Source organism: Nelusetta ayraudi, unplaced genomic scaffold (assembly GCF_046127955.1).
Source record: "Nelusetta ayraudi isolate G7.1 ecotype Tasmania unplaced genomic scaffold, CSIRO-AGI_Nayr_v1 ptg000135l, whole genome shotgun sequence".
Taxonomy (NCBI): domain Eukaryota; kingdom Metazoa; phylum Chordata; class Actinopteri; order Tetraodontiformes; family Monacanthidae; genus Nelusetta; species Nelusetta ayraudi.
The window spans coordinates 8355899-8374707 of record NW_027466185.1 but is presented as its reverse complement, the minus strand read 5'-3'; the positions used below and the strand labels follow the sequence as shown (position 1 = coordinate 8374707).

General features: G+C 44.7%; 1 protein-coding gene across 8 annotated transcripts; it reads right to left on the bottom strand.

Annotated features, from left to right (window-relative positions):
- Positions 1 to 4944: 4944 nt before the first annotated feature.
- On the bottom strand, positions 4945 to 18720 carry LOC142876954 (polyhomeotic-like protein 1). 8 transcript variants are annotated; one of them, XR_012923758.1, is made up of 16 exons: positions 18298 to 18718; positions 17448 to 17572; positions 16243 to 16359; positions 15793 to 15864; positions 15566 to 15694; positions 15301 to 15459; positions 15138 to 15213; positions 13318 to 14318; positions 11938 to 12073; positions 11663 to 11832; positions 11476 to 11566; positions 10873 to 10960; positions 10037 to 10250; positions 7499 to 7706; positions 5719 to 7390; positions 4945 to 5680 (listed from the first exon to the last, which is right to left on the bottom strand). XR_012923758.1 is itself a non-coding variant. In XM_076011238.1 (15 exons), the coding sequence occupies exons 2-15, from the start codon at positions 17568 to 17570 to the stop codon at positions 7239 to 7241; spliced, it is 2736 nt and encodes a 911-aa protein (XP_075867353.1). In that variant the 5' UTR covers positions 17571 to 17572; positions 18298 to 18718; the 3' UTR covers positions 4945 to 7238. The 8 variants fall into 8 exon arrangements, 7 of the variants coding, with proteins under 7 accessions (XP_075867353.1, XP_075867355.1, XP_075867354.1 ...); XM_076011238.1 differs by having other exon boundaries at positions 4945 to 7390; XM_076011240.1 differs by having other exon boundaries at positions 4945 to 7390; positions 10037 to 10232.
- Between the last annotated feature and the right edge of the window lie 89 nt (positions 18721 to 18809).

Genomic DNA, 18809 nt, shown 5'->3' with positions numbered 1-18809 from the left:
GAAGTGCTGGTAATATAGCACCATTCCAAGGAAAGACTTGATCTTCCGTTGAGATGGAGTGCAGCCGTCCTCATTCATGAGATCCTCCTTACTGAAAGCTGTGATGACATTCACCTTCTCCCGGTCGACTGAGACGCCACTGTTGTCCACCACATGGCCAAGGAATCTCACAGACCTGCGAAGGAAGTGGCATTTCTTCTGGGCCAGCTTCAGGTTGTTGGCTCTGAGGCATGAGAAGACCATACCCAACCGTTTCAGGGCCTCCTCCTCAGAAGGGGCAAAGACAAGCAGGTCATCCAGATAACAGAGGAGACTGGAGAAGTTCAAGTCACCAAAGACGCTGATCATCATCCGCATAAAGGATGTGGGGCTGTTGCTTAAGCCCTGGGGAAGCCTATTATACTCGTACAGGTCTAAGGGTGTCGTAAAGGCCGTGTACCGCTTATCAGACTCATGGAGGGGGATGTTGTAGAACCCCGATGTGAGATCCATGGTGCTGAAAAAGGTGTTCCCACCAAGGGCGGCAAGACAGTCAGCCTGATGGGGCAGTGGGTGGGCATCCTTGGCGGTCTTACCATTGAGCCAGCGAAAGTCAGTGCAGATGACTTCCGCACATGGAGCAGGGAAGCCCCGCGGCTATGAAGATGCTGGCTGCCCTCTGGTGGCGCTGGGCACGTCTCTCGGTCCTTCTCTGCTGGCTGTTTTGGTGGACACAGACACATTCACACACACACACACACACACACACACACACACACACACACACACACACACACACACACACACACAGCGCTGCAAGTGAGCGAAGTGAAGGAAAAGCGAGCAAACGCTGTGAATGATGAACAGCCCCAGTATGGGAACATTTCGGCTTCAAACGAAACGAATGAGGTGAGCCCATGAACACGGACGAGCCGATATGTCGCATTTGTTCGAAAGTAGTGGTGGTGAAGAAGGGGAATACGACGAACATGCACGCGCACCTCAAGCACAATCATCCCCTCCAGTTTTCCCAACTGTGAAAAAAAAAAGTACTGCCCGAGGTTCCACGGAGCCATCGTCTCGACAGGCAACGCTGACTGAAGCGTTTGGTAAGCAAAGCAAATATTAAAAAAAAAACGGCACAAAATGGTGCGCGCTTACAGACAGCGTCACAGTCCTTCTTTCTTTCTTTCTTTTTCTTTTCTTTTATTGTTTTTAGTTGTTATCCTGGTTTTTAAGTGCTATTTTTGATAAAACAGAATGTGAGTCCATTTTATCTTTATTGTTTTTTTTTGTCTTTTATCGTTTATTATGTTCGTTCATCTTATTTGCAACCTCTTAATCTTGAGAAATGAAAGTTTATCGTTTTTGACATGGTGTACTTGCATTCTTATGTCATATATTATCATTACATATGATTTTACAAAAATGGTGTCAATAATATCGTTTATCGGCAATAATTTGTAGCACAATTATCGTCCAGCAAAATGTGTTATTGGGACAGGCCTAATACCTCACATGTCAAATTTTACTGTATACGTTTTGAAATAATCCTTGTCAAAAATGAGAACTAGAGTAATGTGAATGATAACGTTGCCTACTTTGAAGTCCCCCCAAATGGGCAAAAATGATTTCCCATGAAATGTCTCAGCTTATTGTAATAGTAGAGCTCCCAGGCTTTCCAATGACACCTCACATGTCAAATTTTACTGTATCATTTTTGAAATAATCCTTGTCAAAAATGTGAAATACAGTAATGTGAATGATAATGTTTCCTACTTTGAAGTCCCCCCAAATAGGCAAAAATGATTTCCCGTGACATATGTCAACTGATTGTGATAGTAGACATCCCTGGCTTTCCAATGATACCTCACATGTCAAGTTTTTACTGTATAATTTATTAATTAATGATAAACAAAAATGAGAAATACAGTAATGTGAATGATAAAGTTTCCTACTTTGAAGTCACCCCAAATGGGCAAAAAAGTAGTAGAGCTCCCAGGCTTTCCAATGATGCCTCACATGTCAAATTTTACTGTATAAATTCTGAAATAATCCTTGTCAAAAATGAGAAATGCAGTGTAATGTAAATTAAGTATTCTTGTCTTATTCCTTTCTTCTTATTATTATATGTTATCCATGTAATAATTGCTAGTGCAAAAGGCCGGTGAGCTTATTAATATAATGATGCGATCACTGTCCTGCTTACCTCCTGTCCACCTCCACCTCCACTTCCAGTTTCAGTCACGTTGATACGTTCCTGTCTAAATCTGTCTGTACGACTCCTTTGTTTGATCCCCGTTATGTTTGATACATGCTCACTGCCATAAGCACTGTAAGGGGCCAACATTGTCTCATGATGTTGCACAGTTGATGTTGACCCTCATCCTAAGGGCTGACCTCTCAGTTACCTCTCCTCGTGGTCCACCAGAGGAGGCTGTAAATGTGTCAGCTTGTGCGGATTCTCTGTGCTTTGTTTTCCTCTCTTCCTCTCCTCCCCTTTCCTTATCTCTTCCCCTCCCGGTCCAAGGTATAAGAGACCTTCATCTTCCTTGTCTCGTTGCACTTGCACTCGCATTCACTTGAGCGCCTGCACTTGTTGCATCTGTTGTGTTGTTTGTACTGTGCTTGTGCCTCGGAGCTCCGATCATTTATTTTCTGTTCATTAAATTGCTTATTTACTCAGTATTTCTGCATCAGCATCTTTACTCTTTTCCACAACAATTTGGCGTCACGAACAGGATAGCTGGAGACCCGTCGGTGAAACTCTGGGACGTCGAGGGCCGCGGACCGCGAGCCGTTTTGTTTCTACTTTGTTTTGGGGCCCCCAACGATGCGTTGCATCTGTTGCACTCACACCAGAGCGCATTTTTTTACTCCACACATTTCACTCTCCAAGGGCCCAGACGATGAGTGGAAGGATCTAGGTCCCTTTTTGACTGAATGCCTGGCGACCAATGACTGGTACCCAGACGAACGGGAGATGTTTTTACTCCCCCTCCCTGAATGTGCATAAAACTGACTTTTCACTGGAAACATCGGCTCTTCGCTCCCTGCATCTAGCAGACAAACATGACGGCGACAGAAATAACCAAAGTTTTACATGTTTCACTGACACATCCCAGCTGCCCGAAGAAGCGAGAAGAAAGCTGAAGAAGTAGCGAGAAGAAAGCTGAAGATAGAGAGGAAACCGAGAAAGGTGATAAACACCGAGCCGCCGCACAGCAGGTCACACACGGCCGCACAGACTCATCAAATGCCGATGGTTCAAGTGATGGGCCCGCAGGGGGAACCCTGCCACGTCTTCCGCCCCTGGACGGAAGCGGACCTAGCGGGCACCCTGGCTTTCCTCCCGCCTCTCGAGGCAAGTGGAGAAAAGTTTGCGGAAGCCATTGTAGCTTGCTGCAAAGAGTTTTCTCCCACCTTCGCTGAGCTGAGACGTATCCTGTCTCAGAAGATGGGACCGGTTGCGTATGGTAAGATACGAGAGAAGCTTGTGGGGGACGACAGAATGGTGTGCGCACTTCAAGGATGCAGACCCTGAATTGAGACACAGCAAGGGTCTGCATCCTTGAAGTACGCATTTTGAAAGGAAGTTGCGTCATCGCACTGCGCAAAGGCTTGCCCCAATTCCCAAGGGTGCTGCGAAAAAGATGGTGATGTAAAAGCGAGCTACAAATGGAAGTATTTTCTTAGTTAATAAAGATATAAATATTACGAAACCATTTTATTGTCTTAGTTTAAGACATTTTTATGGATTATTGACATCGTTGTTGCGTAACATTTTTTTTTTTACTTTACAATGTTTGTCAGCCGGACCGGCGGTCCTGGCTTCGCGTTACTTGTATACCTCGTTGTGTAGCGAAGGAGGACTTTCACTTTTTCTCCTTCTTCTTCATCGTTGTCGTCTTCTTGACAGACTGGACGTAGCTTTGGCGTAAGGTCGCCCCCCACAGTCTGAAGACGTAACTGCACTTAAGGGGTGTCCCATTTCTAAGCCCTTACACTTATTTTTGAGGTCCAAGATCGAGGGCCAAAGATTGAGGGTTAAGGGCGAGGGTCGAGATTGAGGAGTTAAGGGAGGAATTGGAATTGGCCCCAAGTGACTGCCTGACTGTGGAAAGATGGCGGCCAGTGCGGACGTTGGATTCTGCACCGTGAGACATCTAGCCTTTTGTAGATATCTATGGCCATACCCACAACGGAGGTGAAGCGCTGCTGACGTAACTTTCGTGCGCCGCGTGCTTACTTTGCGATTGCGTTTTCATTTTCAAATTTTGGTAACTCTTGTGCAGGGCAGGACCACAAAAATTAAAAAGCAATGCCCTCAGTTTTCTTTTTGATTGTGTCATAAAAGGTGCAACATAAATAAGAAAATGAAAATGCATATAAGAATATTTATTAATGATTATATTTATGCATCAGAAAATGCAGCCACGTTCTTAAAATGAAAAAGCATTCTGCTATTGCTTTTTAATTTTCAAATTTTACATTTGAAATTGAATTTTGGTAACTCATTGCTGGTGCATGTTTATAAAATTAAATCTCAAATGTCTTTTTCTTTTTCATTTTAATTAAGTACAAGAATGAGCAGTCTTGAATAAGAAAATGAAAATGCAGATGGATTGATTTATTAACGATTTTAATTAAGAGTCAAATAATGCTGCTTCATTCTTAAAATGAAAAAGTATTTCTGCTATTGCATTTTCATTTGGATTATGGTAACTATTTGCTTCCATAGTCGACAACAACGCCTGTTCAATCAAACCTCTCGTGTCTAGTGCTCTATTCTGATTGGTCCGATCTATGTATGTATGTATGTATGTGTGTATGTATGTATGTATGTAATGCTTTAATATTGCAGATGGACCACAAAGTCCCTCCATAACTTGTGTTATCGTTAGCATTTAGCATGCCATTAGGTCAACCCCACGTAAAAAAACAAAAACAAAAAAACTTTCCAGGTTTAATTATGCAACTTTTTATTTGCATGACAGTAACATATGCCTCTCTCTGTCAAATTCAGTTCCACCAAGATTTGCAGTTTTTTCCGATTATTGCAAGCAGACTTCGATTTAAACAATGACTGCTTTTCAACACAGATTACAATAGTAATCACGGCACATGTGCATTCGTTAGACTTTCAGCGCCAAACTGTGGCTGGCATCACTTGTTGTACAGTACGAGTTGTTTTGTTTTCCCTACTTTTTGGTGTTAAGTCTTAGCCAGGTGATCAGTTTACTCCAAAATCCTGGGTAGTATGCCATATAAACACAGTTATAGGTAACTTGTTAAATGAAAAATAATGAACTAGCCACATTCACTAACAATAAAGCCAAAGTGCTAGCTAAAACGTTAAATACTGTTTGTAGTTACAAGCTATGTCAGAAAGTTATGAGGAAGACGGCAAGTTTCCTTATACAGGGGTGCTACTAATTGGTCACAATTTCAGGGGGGGAAGGCAATATATGTCTTTGCTGAAAATATTAGTAAAAGGTAAGCACTAATATAAAAGAAGGAATGGTATGAAAATTAGTTTAAAAAACAGACAATCCTCATTAACCTATTGAAGAGACTAGTAAGAAAAGGCCACAAGGTTCACAGAGAGATAACATGAAACATGAGATGTTCTACAGTAAAACGCTTAAACAAGGCAGTCCAGCAAACAAATGTGCATTTAAATAGAAAGGCAAGTTTTACACTTATCACACACACACACACACACACACACACACACACACACACACACACACACACACACACACACACACACACACACACACACACACACACTTTTAATCATTCACATACAAGTTTATCTTCATTCTTTGAAAAGTTAGGTCCACATGTGGTAGCCAGTGTGTTTTTCTTACAAACTGTCTGGTTTCCTTCATGGATGTAGCTTTCAGACACATTAACTCAACAGCTTGTCATCACATTCTCATCAAGTTCAGTCATACCACTTCTTCTGAGCTGTACCTCACTTCACAAAATCAAGCCTTCAACATTACCTGGCACTTACCCAATACTCAACCCCTTTGATTTTTTAATTTAGCATATTTTTGAGTTAACTTAAAGGTGGATCTATTTTAAAAAGAGAGAATGAAAGGTCTTGGTGTGAAAAAAAAGGTATATTGCTGAGAGTATTTTTTTTTTTTTTTAGCAACTAATAATTAGCTCTTTTTTCCTGTTTAGATGTGGGAGGGAAGCCCATTGTCAGCATTTTCATTGTTTCCTTTCATGTGAAACACCATCTGAGACTTTGGATGGTGTCTTTTGGATTTTCAGCAGCCAGTACCCTGTGATTTCACATTACCCTGTCAGCTGTTGGGTAGGCCACTTCCAAAACAGTGCTGGGTCTGATTGACTTTTTTGTGCATGTGAGTGAGTGTGACAAGTAAGAGACACACTTGTTTTATTATTATTATTTTGTGTGTGGTCACAAATGTTTGAGAATAAGTGATTAGCTAGCCACTTCGACTAGAGTCCCTTCACAATTGTACAATGAGTTGGTAGAGGTTTACAGGTTGTACTCACAGCCTCATGTTGGATGCTTCTTTTGGTTGTGGAGCAACAGTCAAATCAAGGTGCTTTAGCGCCAATGCAATCTGGGAATTTGTTTCATTCGGTCAATCAAAAGATTGTAGTGAGTTCGATTTGATTAAGCCATGTTAGAATCAAGCACATTTTAAATAAATTGTAAGCAAATCAATCATTTATAAATTACAATTATAAAACTTATTAACCTTGAAAAACAAGAGTTGTGAGCTTTACGTAGTACTGAAATCCAACACTGTTTTGAAGATTCTAAAGCCACACCCAATACTCATTAAAGCCAAAGATATGGAAAAAGGTTCTAAAATTAGGTGGTCTGCAAAAAGCAATGCAAAGCAATAAAAATGTACTGTCAGAGGCGGAGCAGCGCTCAGCTTTCCCTTTTGTCTGCATCAAATACATTCAGAAAACCTTCGTTTATGGTTTTCACAAAGCAGGAACAAGAAATAATGCAGCTAAACGCCAAAACAAAAGTAGATAAACTAATGGCAGCAAACAACATATCTCGGGTGGGGAATAAAAATACAAGTTTAACAGTTTCAAGTGCTGTGGCCCGAACTGGCCCGGTGAATGGAAGTGTACCTCATACATTCAACTGCTCTGAGAACCTTTTTGAAGCTCAGCTGGTAGCGAACTAGGAGTTTGGGGTAATGGCCCCGGGCTTGACTTTCCACTATGGCGCATAGAGAAGGAAGACACTGACATCAATCCTTCAGGCTGTTGATGTGGGCGCAGATCTTGAGGGCGGGGCCCAGCTTGATGTTCATGGTCGACATGAGATGCTCCTCCTTCAGGAGCAGCAGGGCCTGTCCGTCAATCTCCTGCGACAGGAACTGGGAGGCCAGGTCCTCGCAGCCTGTGAGGCAGTGAGAAGCCGGTGGATGGATGAAAAAGTCAGAGATGAGAACAAAGACTTTCGACACAGCTGGGTGGGCCAAGGTTTTTACAGCAGAAATCCACCGACCTTGCAGAGAGGAGATAAAATGTGACACTTCCTCCACGCTCCACTGGCCGGGACTCGCAGGCGGGCAGCCTGGCGCGGGGCTCTCCACTGGGAGGGGAGGTGGTGGCTGGTGACAGGAAGCAGAGGAGGCGGGCGACAGCGACAAGGGGTCGTCCTCATCCTCCTCGCCGCTGGAGTCCTCCTCTGAGTGACTGGACTGTGCATGACACTGCAGACATGGGCAGAGGAGTTTGTGAGCTACGAATGGAAGTTTCACAAACAATAAGACTTTTTAATTTCTTTTTGGTATTTTCATTTTTTCTGATGCACGAATCGAACACTGTCGACTCAAAGGTGACTTCTGACTTTACTTTATGATGAAAGCATACTTTCAAACATTATTCTGCCTATTTTTTCACTCTAAAAACCACTTGGCAGAGATGCTAGCACCGTCGCCTCACAGCAAGAAGGTTGTGGGTTGAATCCCAGGCTTGAGGCCTATCTGTGTAGAGTTTACATGTTCTCCCTGTGTCAGTGTGGGTTCTCTCCGGATTCTCCGGCTTCCTCCCACAGTCCAAAAAACATGCATGGGAGACAAATTGGGAACTCTTAATTGTCTGCGTGTGTGAGTGTGAATGTGTGTATGTATGTGTATGTCTCTCGATGTGGCTATGGCTGGCTGATATGGGCTAAAAGTCATATCTCGATATAAGTGGGCTGAATATCTATATACGATACAGTATATGTCCCAATATTTTTTCCACAAAGTGAGAGAAAATGTTCAGTCAAAGTCAAAGTAGCTTTGAAACCGGCTTTTCAGTCAGCAGTGGCAAAATCAAATGAATACAGTAAATAATCAATAATAATAATTAATAAACTATAAAAAAGCTTATTAAAATAAAATTATAGATTTTCTTCTCCTTTCTAACAAATCCACAGATGCAAATGACGAACATTATAATTAAAATGACAAATCCTAGTGAGAGCAGCATTTATACACAACAAAATTTAAGTGCTCAGATTTTTCTTTCAGGTTGTGGATTTCACACTCTTCGTACTGCAGTTTGTGCCACTGTTATCGGTGGTGAAAAATATTTGTTGTGCTTCCACCCCATGGCTGCAACTTGTGTATGACACTACCTACAAATAACCTTTTTTGAATCCAAACCATCTCCAAATTACTGACCCACCGATTTTTCTTTAACCAACAAATTCCTCCTCCTCACGCTCTGCAGATGAAGTCACTTCCTCCATGTTGTTAAAGTGTGCCGGTGTACCAGTCTGTCTGTGAAGGTTCTCAACGATTCAAGTCATCTTAAGGTTAAGTGGACTCAAAGGCGTTTCTCAACTCTTCCACCTTCAGTGTGCCGGTTGGGAGTATCTGTTCCCGCACCTTCCGCCTCTGGGCATAAACAGGGAGAGGGGAGGGATGGGGCAGTGTTGCCAATTTGGGGACTTTCTCGCTAAATCTGGCGACTTTTCAACTCCCCATTTCGACTTTTTTTTTGTCAAAAGCGACTATTGACAAATCTAGTGACTTTTCCTGGTGTTCCTGGAGACTTTTCTGGTATTTTGGAGACCGACATGAAAGCACGTATTGTTCCTCAGCAGTTCCTGTTCTCAGCAATGATGCTGCCGCGAGCAAATAAAAGAAATCACTGGATTGAACCTAGACAGCATCAGTCACTTACTCAACCTTAATTCCAAGAATTTATAGTTCAACAACAATCCTCTTAAATAAGTAAGGTTGTTAAAACTAAAAGCTATGTGACACCCATAAAAGCAGCTGTGTGGCTCCGACGAGCCAAACCTCTTCACTAATTAACGAGCCAATGATACTGCGAGTTGAAACACAACTGAACCTCTCTTCGACACAATTCCAGAAAATGTCAATCATAAAAAACAATACTATGTTCATAAAAATAATGGGTAGGTTGTAGAAAATATAATTCATGTATTTTTTTTTGTCTCTCGCACGACGTTATCCATTACATCAAGTGCATATTGTCAATTATGCAAATTAGACGATTTGGCGACTTCTCGCGACATTTAGAACAGCCAATAGCGACTGTCCTCACTGAGGAGTTGGCAACACCGCTTCAGCTTGCCAGAAGCAGGGATCGCAACACAAATTTGAATTATATTGATATCGGCGGAATGGCCTAATTCCAAATCGCGTTTAAAAGAATGTATCGATATATTTCTCAGATCGATACATCGCCCAGCCCTGGATGTGGCCCTGCGATGAAGTGGTGACTTGTCCAGGGTGTATCGATGACTTTGCCCTATGACAGCTGGCGTAGGCTCCAGCAGACGCCCGCAACACTGAGTGCAGGAGCAAGTGGGTTTGGAAAATGAATGGACGGATGGATGGATGGATGGATGGATGGATGGATGGATGGATGGACGGACGGACGGACGGATGATGGATGGATGGACGGATGGATGGCTGGATGGATGATGGATGGATGGATGGATGGTGGACGGACGGACGGATGATGGATGGTGGCTGGACGGACGGACGGACGGACGGACGGACGGTCTTAAGCTCTTTCTCACCTTGCCAGGTATGGGCCTCCCTGCTATTTTAGCACTGGCAATCTCCGAGCTAGTTCTTCGCGGCACTCTCCGCCTGGCAATTCCCCCCTCGTCTTCAGAGTTGGAGAGGTGGCCTTGGCTGTGATCCCGGTGTGCCGCGCTAGCTTGACCTTGACTCTGACGTGCGCAGACGCGCTGACTGAAGCTGACGTTGTACCTGGGGAACCAATACATACTGTATCGTAGACAAAGAGTGACATATACGGTACTGAAGCCAAGATGAGCAACACATACAGTTTTTGGTCTCTTTGCGGCAGACACGGCGTATGTACCATACACATGTGGTGAGCAAAGAGACAAATACAAAGCAGGAGCAGAAATGTAAAAAAAACAAAAAACATATGCGGTTAGAAACAGTGCATACTGAGCATTGTTTCTCAAAGACGTAAATGATAGTAATAATTACATTTAAACATGGGGCAAAATCCAAAAGGAAGCAAAATAAAAGAATTGCAATTAACGGACACAGCTGGAACAAACAATACAACAGATAAAACATTCAAGCTGTGAAATATGCAGCAGAGGCCACTTTAGAACACACACAATTCCCTCATCATTATTATTATATCTAAATCTTTTTTTTTTCAACCTGTATTTCAGTGGGGCAGCCGTGCACAGCTACATTATACAACAATTACATAAATATAAAGGCTGCCACAAGGAGGACTCACTTCCAGAACTATAAGTTTTTTTTATCTGAGAGAAAGTTGAGGCTGTAGCCCAGTGAACATACAGTGTGTAACTGTGTCTAATTTGGCTTCGGCTGCACACACAACGTTTCATGCATGTTGAAGTACCTCTTGGCACAAGACATGGAGCAGAACCTTTTGGTTCCTCTGAACTGGGTGGCAGGAGCAAAGTTTTTACAGTACTCACACTTCAGCACTGAGGGGAAGAAAGGGTTTTTTGGGGGGGAAAAAACAGACTATGAGTGTATGCTCAGATCCAACTGTGCTGCAAAGCTACAATGACCACACACATTAAACACGTGACAAATTAATGAATTAATAATTATCGGCACTATTAGGCTGCTCAAAGGTTGAGATTAAAACCTCTATGGCTTATGTTTTGTTTTTGTTTTTTAGAGAAACCAGGGTGTGTTTTGCATGACCTCTGTGGTCATGTTGTTTACATTTTTATTTTTCAAGCTTTTATAATCAGTATTTCTTTTTTCAATTTTTATATTATCTGCCATCACGTTCAACCCTTGTTGGTTTTCATGATGTCTAAAATAATAATTGTCCAACTCTGTGGTACATAAACAACTCAAACTAAACAATAGTAGTTGCATTGTTCGATAGCAACGTGTGTATTGGCTGAAGCCATTATTTCGGCCACCTCCTCCATCCTCTGCTATGTCTGACAGGCAGCAGCTTGATCACACGACTTTGCATTTTTACCTGTCGCCGTGGTAACTATCTCTGCCTGGTTTGTGTCCGGACTCTCTTGGGTTGAATCCTCACCAGTTGAGTCTTTCACTGCACCACACACCTGTCAGCCAGACAATCAGGAGAAAAAGCAACTCAGACACGTGTCCGACACGATGAATGTTTAAGTGAAAATACTCCACGTATCCCATGAGCTCACTGGGAATGGCTCTGCCCCTTCCTGGATGACAAAGCCCTCTATGAGGTGTGTAAGAACACTGGGTTTAACCACAGCTTGGGGGGGAGGGGCTCTGTCACCCTGCAAGATCCCACGAGACCCTGCAAGCACCGAGGAGGGAGGGGAGGAGACTGGGGGTGAAGCACCTAAGTCTTGCGAAGGGAGAAAGGGACAAAACAAAAAATAAAAATGTTTCAAAGAGATGTACGTCTGGAAAAACTCCCAAACCTGGACCATGAAAATGTTTCTGGCCATACCTGCTTCGCTGGGATTGGCTGAAAGTGCCGAGGCGAGCTCTCGGACTGGCTGGAGCCGCGGAGGGGAGGGGCCTTCTTCGTCGTGGGGTGCGTTACTGTCAGATTTTCTTTTCAGTGTGCTCGTGGGTTGCTTTCCCTGTGATAGAAAAATACAAGCGTACGGTCTCCAACAACATGCAAACATTAAAAAGGAACTATAGCAAACTGAGGCACTTGCGCCCTGTGTCGCAAAATGGGGAACCCAGAACAAACTTTAGAATTCAAAATTCAGCAATTACTCAATTACTGCTTGTCTCATGGGTCATCAAAGGCATCCCTTAATAAATGGGTTAATAAACCCATGAAAGTCCTTACACACCGGGCAATAGGCGAAGCGATGCAAATATGCAATGCGAAAATGCTATTTTTTTCTGTTCACAAAGAATATGTGTGTACAAGCGCAGAATATGCATAATAATACGTATAAAATTCGCAAAACAAATAAAGTTTGGGGCTCTTTCTTTCACGCCGAAGGAGAAACGGTGGAGTCAGTTGACTACATCCTCAAGTGATGATGTCCTGGTGATGGTCGAATTGAAAAAGAAAAAGAAAAAGAATAGAAGTTAATATTGTTCTTGAGACAGGTGTTGCAGCCGTTAAATTAACGCAGTGACTGTGCGTCAGGTGGATGTATAGGTCAGGTGATGACGCGGCGCCGCAGAAGACACTAAATGTTTTGTTAAGAAGCGGCAGCCACAAACAGTTTTTTGACTCCATTATTTAAGTTCCCGTTGCCATAAAATATTTTTTTGTTTTTATTTGGATGTGCTCATTATTATAAAGCTTTCCTGAACCGATTTAAACAAAAGAATAGAAGATATGATTTTTTTTAAAGTGTGGCGAACGAGAAGTTTTGTTTGACATGCGTAAAACGAACCACTGCCTTCTACACCACAGCTTTTACAAGTACAAGCCGACATAAGAGGAGATGGGTGAGTTCACGATGACCAGGAGCTCTATTCTGACCCGGTGAAATCTCGCCAGTACTTTAGAATGTCTGTCGGACAATTTGAAGGACTGCTTCGTCAACTGGCTCCACGCTTGCAGAGGAAGGGAAGAAATTACAGAAGTTTTGATTTGACGTCATCAACATGCAAACATCATTTTGATTGGTCAGCGGTCCAGCTGGTCGTCTTTATGCCTCTGCAAAATGCGACACAAGAGCGAAAAAAAATAACAGCTGCATTTTTGCTACGTGGAAATATGCTGCCGGTGTGGAAGGTTGCATTGACTTTCATCGGTTTCAAAAAAAAAAAAAGAGCTAATTATTCATCTCGCGACACCGCTCCAGTGACCTTGAGAGTGCACTTAATCTTGAGTATCGTGCAGCCAGCAGCTGACCTGTGGTGTCTGACTTCCCGACGCTTCTCCGTTGGTGGCCACACTAGCTGCCGCTCCTTTCTGCTCTTCCCTGACCAGGGGGAGCGAGAGGGAGGATCGGGACATCGCCGCGGGAGGAGAGGAAATCGGGGAGGGCTGCGACGAGGCGGGGCCGGGAGCCGCGGGTCCATTCCGAGTTTGTCCCGAGCTCTGGCTGGCTTGCGGGTGCACCTGGGACACCTGGGACAAAGGCGGGGCCTCCTGAGGGGACTGGAGCGTCTTGAGTCCCGCGCCTCGAACGCCGCCGTCTCGGGATGCGATGGACGCCACCATGGTCAGCAGGCTGGAGGAGCTGCTGAGCACGGCGGTTCCGTCGGGGCAACAGTTCCCCCGCGCCAGAGCCAGAGCCTGGGTGTTCCCGAGGGTGCTCTGCCTCGCTCCCACGATCTGAACAGGGATGTGCGGTGGCGCCGGCTGCTGCTGCTGCTGCTGCTGCTGCTGCTGCTGCTGCTGCTGGGGCTGGGCAGAGCCGCTGGAATGCGACGGGGCGGGCAGGATGGGAGGAGGGTTCCTGGAGGGCAGCTGGAGGGGCAGGCGCAGCCCCTGCAGGGTTTTGGGCTGGATGGGGATGGGTCCGTTCCCGTGGCCGGGCTTCTCCGCGCCCAGCGAGCTCTTCTGCAGCGGCTGCACCACCAGGGTCTGAGCGCTCACAGCCGGCTTGATGGTCGCCGTGCCGACGGGGTAGCCGTGGGGCTGCGAGGCCGCGCTGGACGCCAGGACCAGAGTGTGCGCCGCCGTGGGGGCCGCGGTCCCGCTGGCGAGGGTCCGCGTGCTGTGAAGCAGGAGCTGAGAGAGAGGGATGGAGGACGAGGACGAGGACGAGGCGCCGGCGGAGGGAAGGTGGGCTTTGAGGTTGGTGGGCTGGGGGTAGGTGGGGATCTTGATGTGGGCCGGCTGAGGCTGGCTTGGCTTGGAGGGAGAGCTGGACTGGTGGGCGGGCTGGATCTGGGGGGTGTAGGCAGCTGAGGAAAAGACAGGGAGTTGCAGTCAATGTCTTTATGTTAATAGCCAAAGAGGAGAAATTAAAAAACAAAAACAAAAAAAACACCCAATTTCACTTTCTTGCAGTTCCTGCTTGTTAGCAGAAATGAGTCATTTGCGTGAAATTTCTCGTCATTTCACAACTAGAAATTAGAGGAAGCTCTTTTGATGAATAAGGCTTGGTGTAGGGGCAACACAAGACATGTATGTTCACCTAGTGGATGCTGCCCTGCCAAATTTTAGTGGAAGCACATCAGAAATTAATTGTTGAAGTTGTTCATATCTTTCAGTACAAAAATGCCAATGAGTCAGTACGACAGTCCTACAATCCTTTTAAATGCAGCTCAACTTGTGAAGACTTCCTGCTTCCAAAAACTTAGGAACAGGAGAACAATTAGATGTTTAATTCTGAGAACGGCTGATGAAAAACACTGGAAACGGGACCCAGATGGTTGGCTGAGGCTTGGCATGTGAGTGATCAGGCTGCACTATAGGGCTGGGACGATGTGCTTTTCTCCCGATTCCATTCTTCTAGCATTTTTTTTTCGGGATGCCAATTTTCTCGAGTTTAAGTCTGCTTTTTTTAACACCAGTGAAACAGTTGAATGATAATGAACGGAATGTTCGCGAAGCAGAATTGAATAAAAATATTTTGCCCTCTGCTGGAGAAAAGTGGGAACTATTTCCAACAGACTAAAATAAAGCATTTGAATTTGAACAAAAAAATCAATTTAAAAATCGTAAAACAAAAAATCCTGATACATGGGAATCGCTTTTTTCTCCCACCCCTACTGCACTACCTGCGTCGCTCCTTTCTGGGGCTTCAGTCTTGACCGCTTTGCTGCTGGAAACGCCTCTCATTGCTAGGTTCTGCGCCTGCAAACACAGAGGACATTGAGGAAGAAATCAAAACAAAAACAGAAAGGCGCAACGTTAGCACGCTAAAACTCCATTCATCCAAACCTGATCGTTGTCCGACTGACAACTGGCAGTGGAGGTTGGCGGCGCTTCCTGTTGCTGAGCCGAGGGCTGCTGGGTCACGGTTGCCACAGCGGCCGTGGCCGGTCTGCTGGGCATAAAGATGAGCTGCGAGGAGATGGGGGCCCTCAGGGAGCGGTTGACCTGCACGATGACAATATCAGAAAATATGTGTTTTTAAAGTTTATCACAATCCACACACAAACATGCAATGTCAGGCCCTTTGCTACAAATTTAGAATGACAGTCACCCTCAGGTACATTTGTCCCTGTCCCGCCGCTGTCCCACTCAGCAGGACCGATTGGCTGATTGTGGTTGTTGCCGAGGCGCCAATCGGACGGTTGCTAGTTGCTGACCCCGAAGCGGATGTGACGCTTACCTGTCAGGTGAGACGGTGGCAGAAGAATTATTAGACACTGTGACAAACTGAATTTTTAGCTCAGACGTGACACTGAACAACTGCTGAGCGGGGCATACAGCTGTGGTGCTGGTGGTCTGAGAGGAGGAGCTGCTGGAAGGACTAGATTGACGACTGGCGGCCAGAGTCGCCTGGAAGAGAGGGGGGAGATTTTTTTAGAATTAAAAAAAAATCTTACTGATCTAATAAGGAAACATATAATTTAATACAAAGGCCAAGAAGCAGCAGATTATAGGCAATTGAGATAATGAGCAGGACATCCACATCCACCAAATCATCACTTAAATGACATACTCCTTTGTGTACAAGTATTACTTTAGACATATAGAAATTCGGCATGATGACTAACTTGTTATTTCTAAGTCAAGTTTATGTTATGTTTGAATTTTGCCTTTAATATCAAATAACTCCACGCATACATTTTCTTCTGAACTAACGAGAGCAAGCGTTTCTGCTATGGTGGTCGCACTAATTCTAAAAGGTTGGAGTTAGAAGGAACGTACACACACCTTTACCTGTTGCACAGCAGCCAGGTTCTGCAACTGAGCGTTGTTGATCTGCTGCTGCAGCATCAGCTGCTGGAAGTACTGAGCTGCGTTCGGCTGCCGCTGCAACGCCTGGAGAGCCTGAAGGGAGCAAGAGGAAGAGCAAAGGGCAGATTTGAAAAACAAGGCACGACAAATTATGAAGAAACTTGGGAATCATCTCAAGGAGAAATAGAGAGAAAATAGAAGAGACGGATGGCAAACTCAAGGAGATGAGATAAACAGACTGACGCCACCAGTCAGGCCGGGGTCATAATTGTCTTCATTGAGGATGGACAAGACAAAGCCTTGATGAAACAGTACTCTCTCTTTACCACTTGAGTCCGCCAAAGTTGCAAACATACTTTGCTCGCAGATTTACATATTTCTTTCTTTTTTTAAAAGCAGTGGCCACATCAGACACACCAAGCCTGATAAAGAAGGTTTAAATTTTATATTTTCAAAAAAACTCAATGGACATCAGAAGAGATTGCATAATAGGTGAAAGAAGGAAGTGACGTCAAACTCTAGAACAGAAACTAGGGGGAGGAGCATCAGGGAGAAATGGCTGCACGCCCCAAGCCAGAGAAAGTCTTTACTAGCAAAGTGAGCATCGCTGTTGTCTTGCTGGTGAGAAGGGATAAAGACTTGATTTCTGGAAAGAAACCAAATGCTTTCAGTAAACAAACAACTCAGATTTGGTCCGTCCAATCAATTCTGCTGGGAACTCCATGTCTTCATCGAAACGCAATGATTTCTTTTTTGTATGACAGAGGCTGAGAGGGAAGTAAAACAGAGGAAATGTAAATGCTATAAAAGCAGGGTGGCGTGAAAAATGCAACAAGAAAAAAGTGAGTGGCGAGCAGAGGCAGCAGGGAGGAACGGCGCTGAACCTCCTGCCAGCTGCCTGATGTACGAGTGGAGCAGCGTGCAGCGGCAAGTCGAGTGTGGCTGGCAGGATTAAAGCGACGGGGTGAAAAAGACAGATGGCTCAGTTCTGTGACAGAGTGGTGTGAAAATTACAAAGCCTCCATCAACTCAGCACAAGTCAATGCCTCCTTTCCTGCAGCTCACTTTCACATAAATCATCAAGCACAAACACAGATACATAAACACCAACTCTCTTCACATCCTCCTGACAATGAGCAAGTACGCACAAACACACACTAACACACACTCATGCCACCCACCTGGACGGCCTGTCTTTCATACAGAGACATGGAATTCATGGCGGAGGGGCGGGAGCTTGTTCCTGATGATGGACTCCCATTGGTCGAGGCCCCCTGCTGATTCTGCTCACCATCTGTCTCCATGGCTGGACCACAGAGAAGATGTCACTCGACAACAAACGCTACAATATATCCTAAAATTCTAAAACAAAGTTTCACCGTTTTGTTTTTTGTCTACAAATTACTGCTGACCTATAATCTTGATTAAAAAAAAAAAAAAAAAAAAAAATGTTTTAATGTAAATTACAAGTAGAATTACAGATGTTTTGCGAAAAATGCGTATTGGGAACCCTTAATATTTTTTTGTAAATGTATTAATGGCTTAATACTTGTAATACAGCTAGACTTCACATTCAGCACAATAGGTCTTCAACACACCCTTTTGAAAAATACACTTATTATGATAAGATTATAATTCTAATTTATTCAATTATAAACCTCGCCATGAAATAGCTTTACCTGTTGGGCAAACAAATGATTTATCCATGCTGCGGAGACATTTCCCAAACAAACTAAAATGTTAGCACACTGCTGGAGAGGAAAAAGCTCTTTGTCTTCAAATATAATCTGATACTGCTCAGTTTCTTCACTAAAAACAGTAAGCAATACTGCGAGGGGGGTGGACAAAAAAACGCAAACACGACAATGAAGTGTTTTACCCATCCCGTCCATCATCATCATCATCATCATCACACACACACACACACACACACACACACACACACACACACACACACACACACACACACACACACACACACACACACACAAATAGCGCTGTGCAACAACCATCCTATTCCGCAGCTCCTACCTTCAGACAAACGATCACAGAGCGGCTGCTGGCTGGCTTTCGCCTCCGTGTTTCACCCCACTCCACAGGAGGCTAGACCTCCTAGCATCCAGCTACACGCCTCCTCCGTCTGGCTAACGGGAGGGAAGGGGCTGGTGGGCTGGTGGGCTGGCTCTCGGGTCGTCCCCGGCCTCCCCAGTCCGGCTTTCTCGGCCTCCTCCTGCAGTGGGCGAAGCGACCCCCCAGGCGGCTGAGCGGCCTGTGGAGCCAGCGGTAACAGCGCTTTGAGATATATATATATTTTTTTCTTTCTCTGCAGGACGGCCGCGGCGACAGAAGACAGATAGAAACGCTGGCGAGGGTGCCTTCGGTGTTTTGCATAAATTTGCAGCTGATGTGTTATCAGAGGGCAACGCCTCCTTTCTTTTTTTCTTTTTTTCTCTCTCTCGCCGCGTTGCCTTTTCCGGCGCGACGTGATGACGCAGTAGCAGGACGTAAAGCACGGACTGCAACGTTAACTGTAAAGGGTTTTA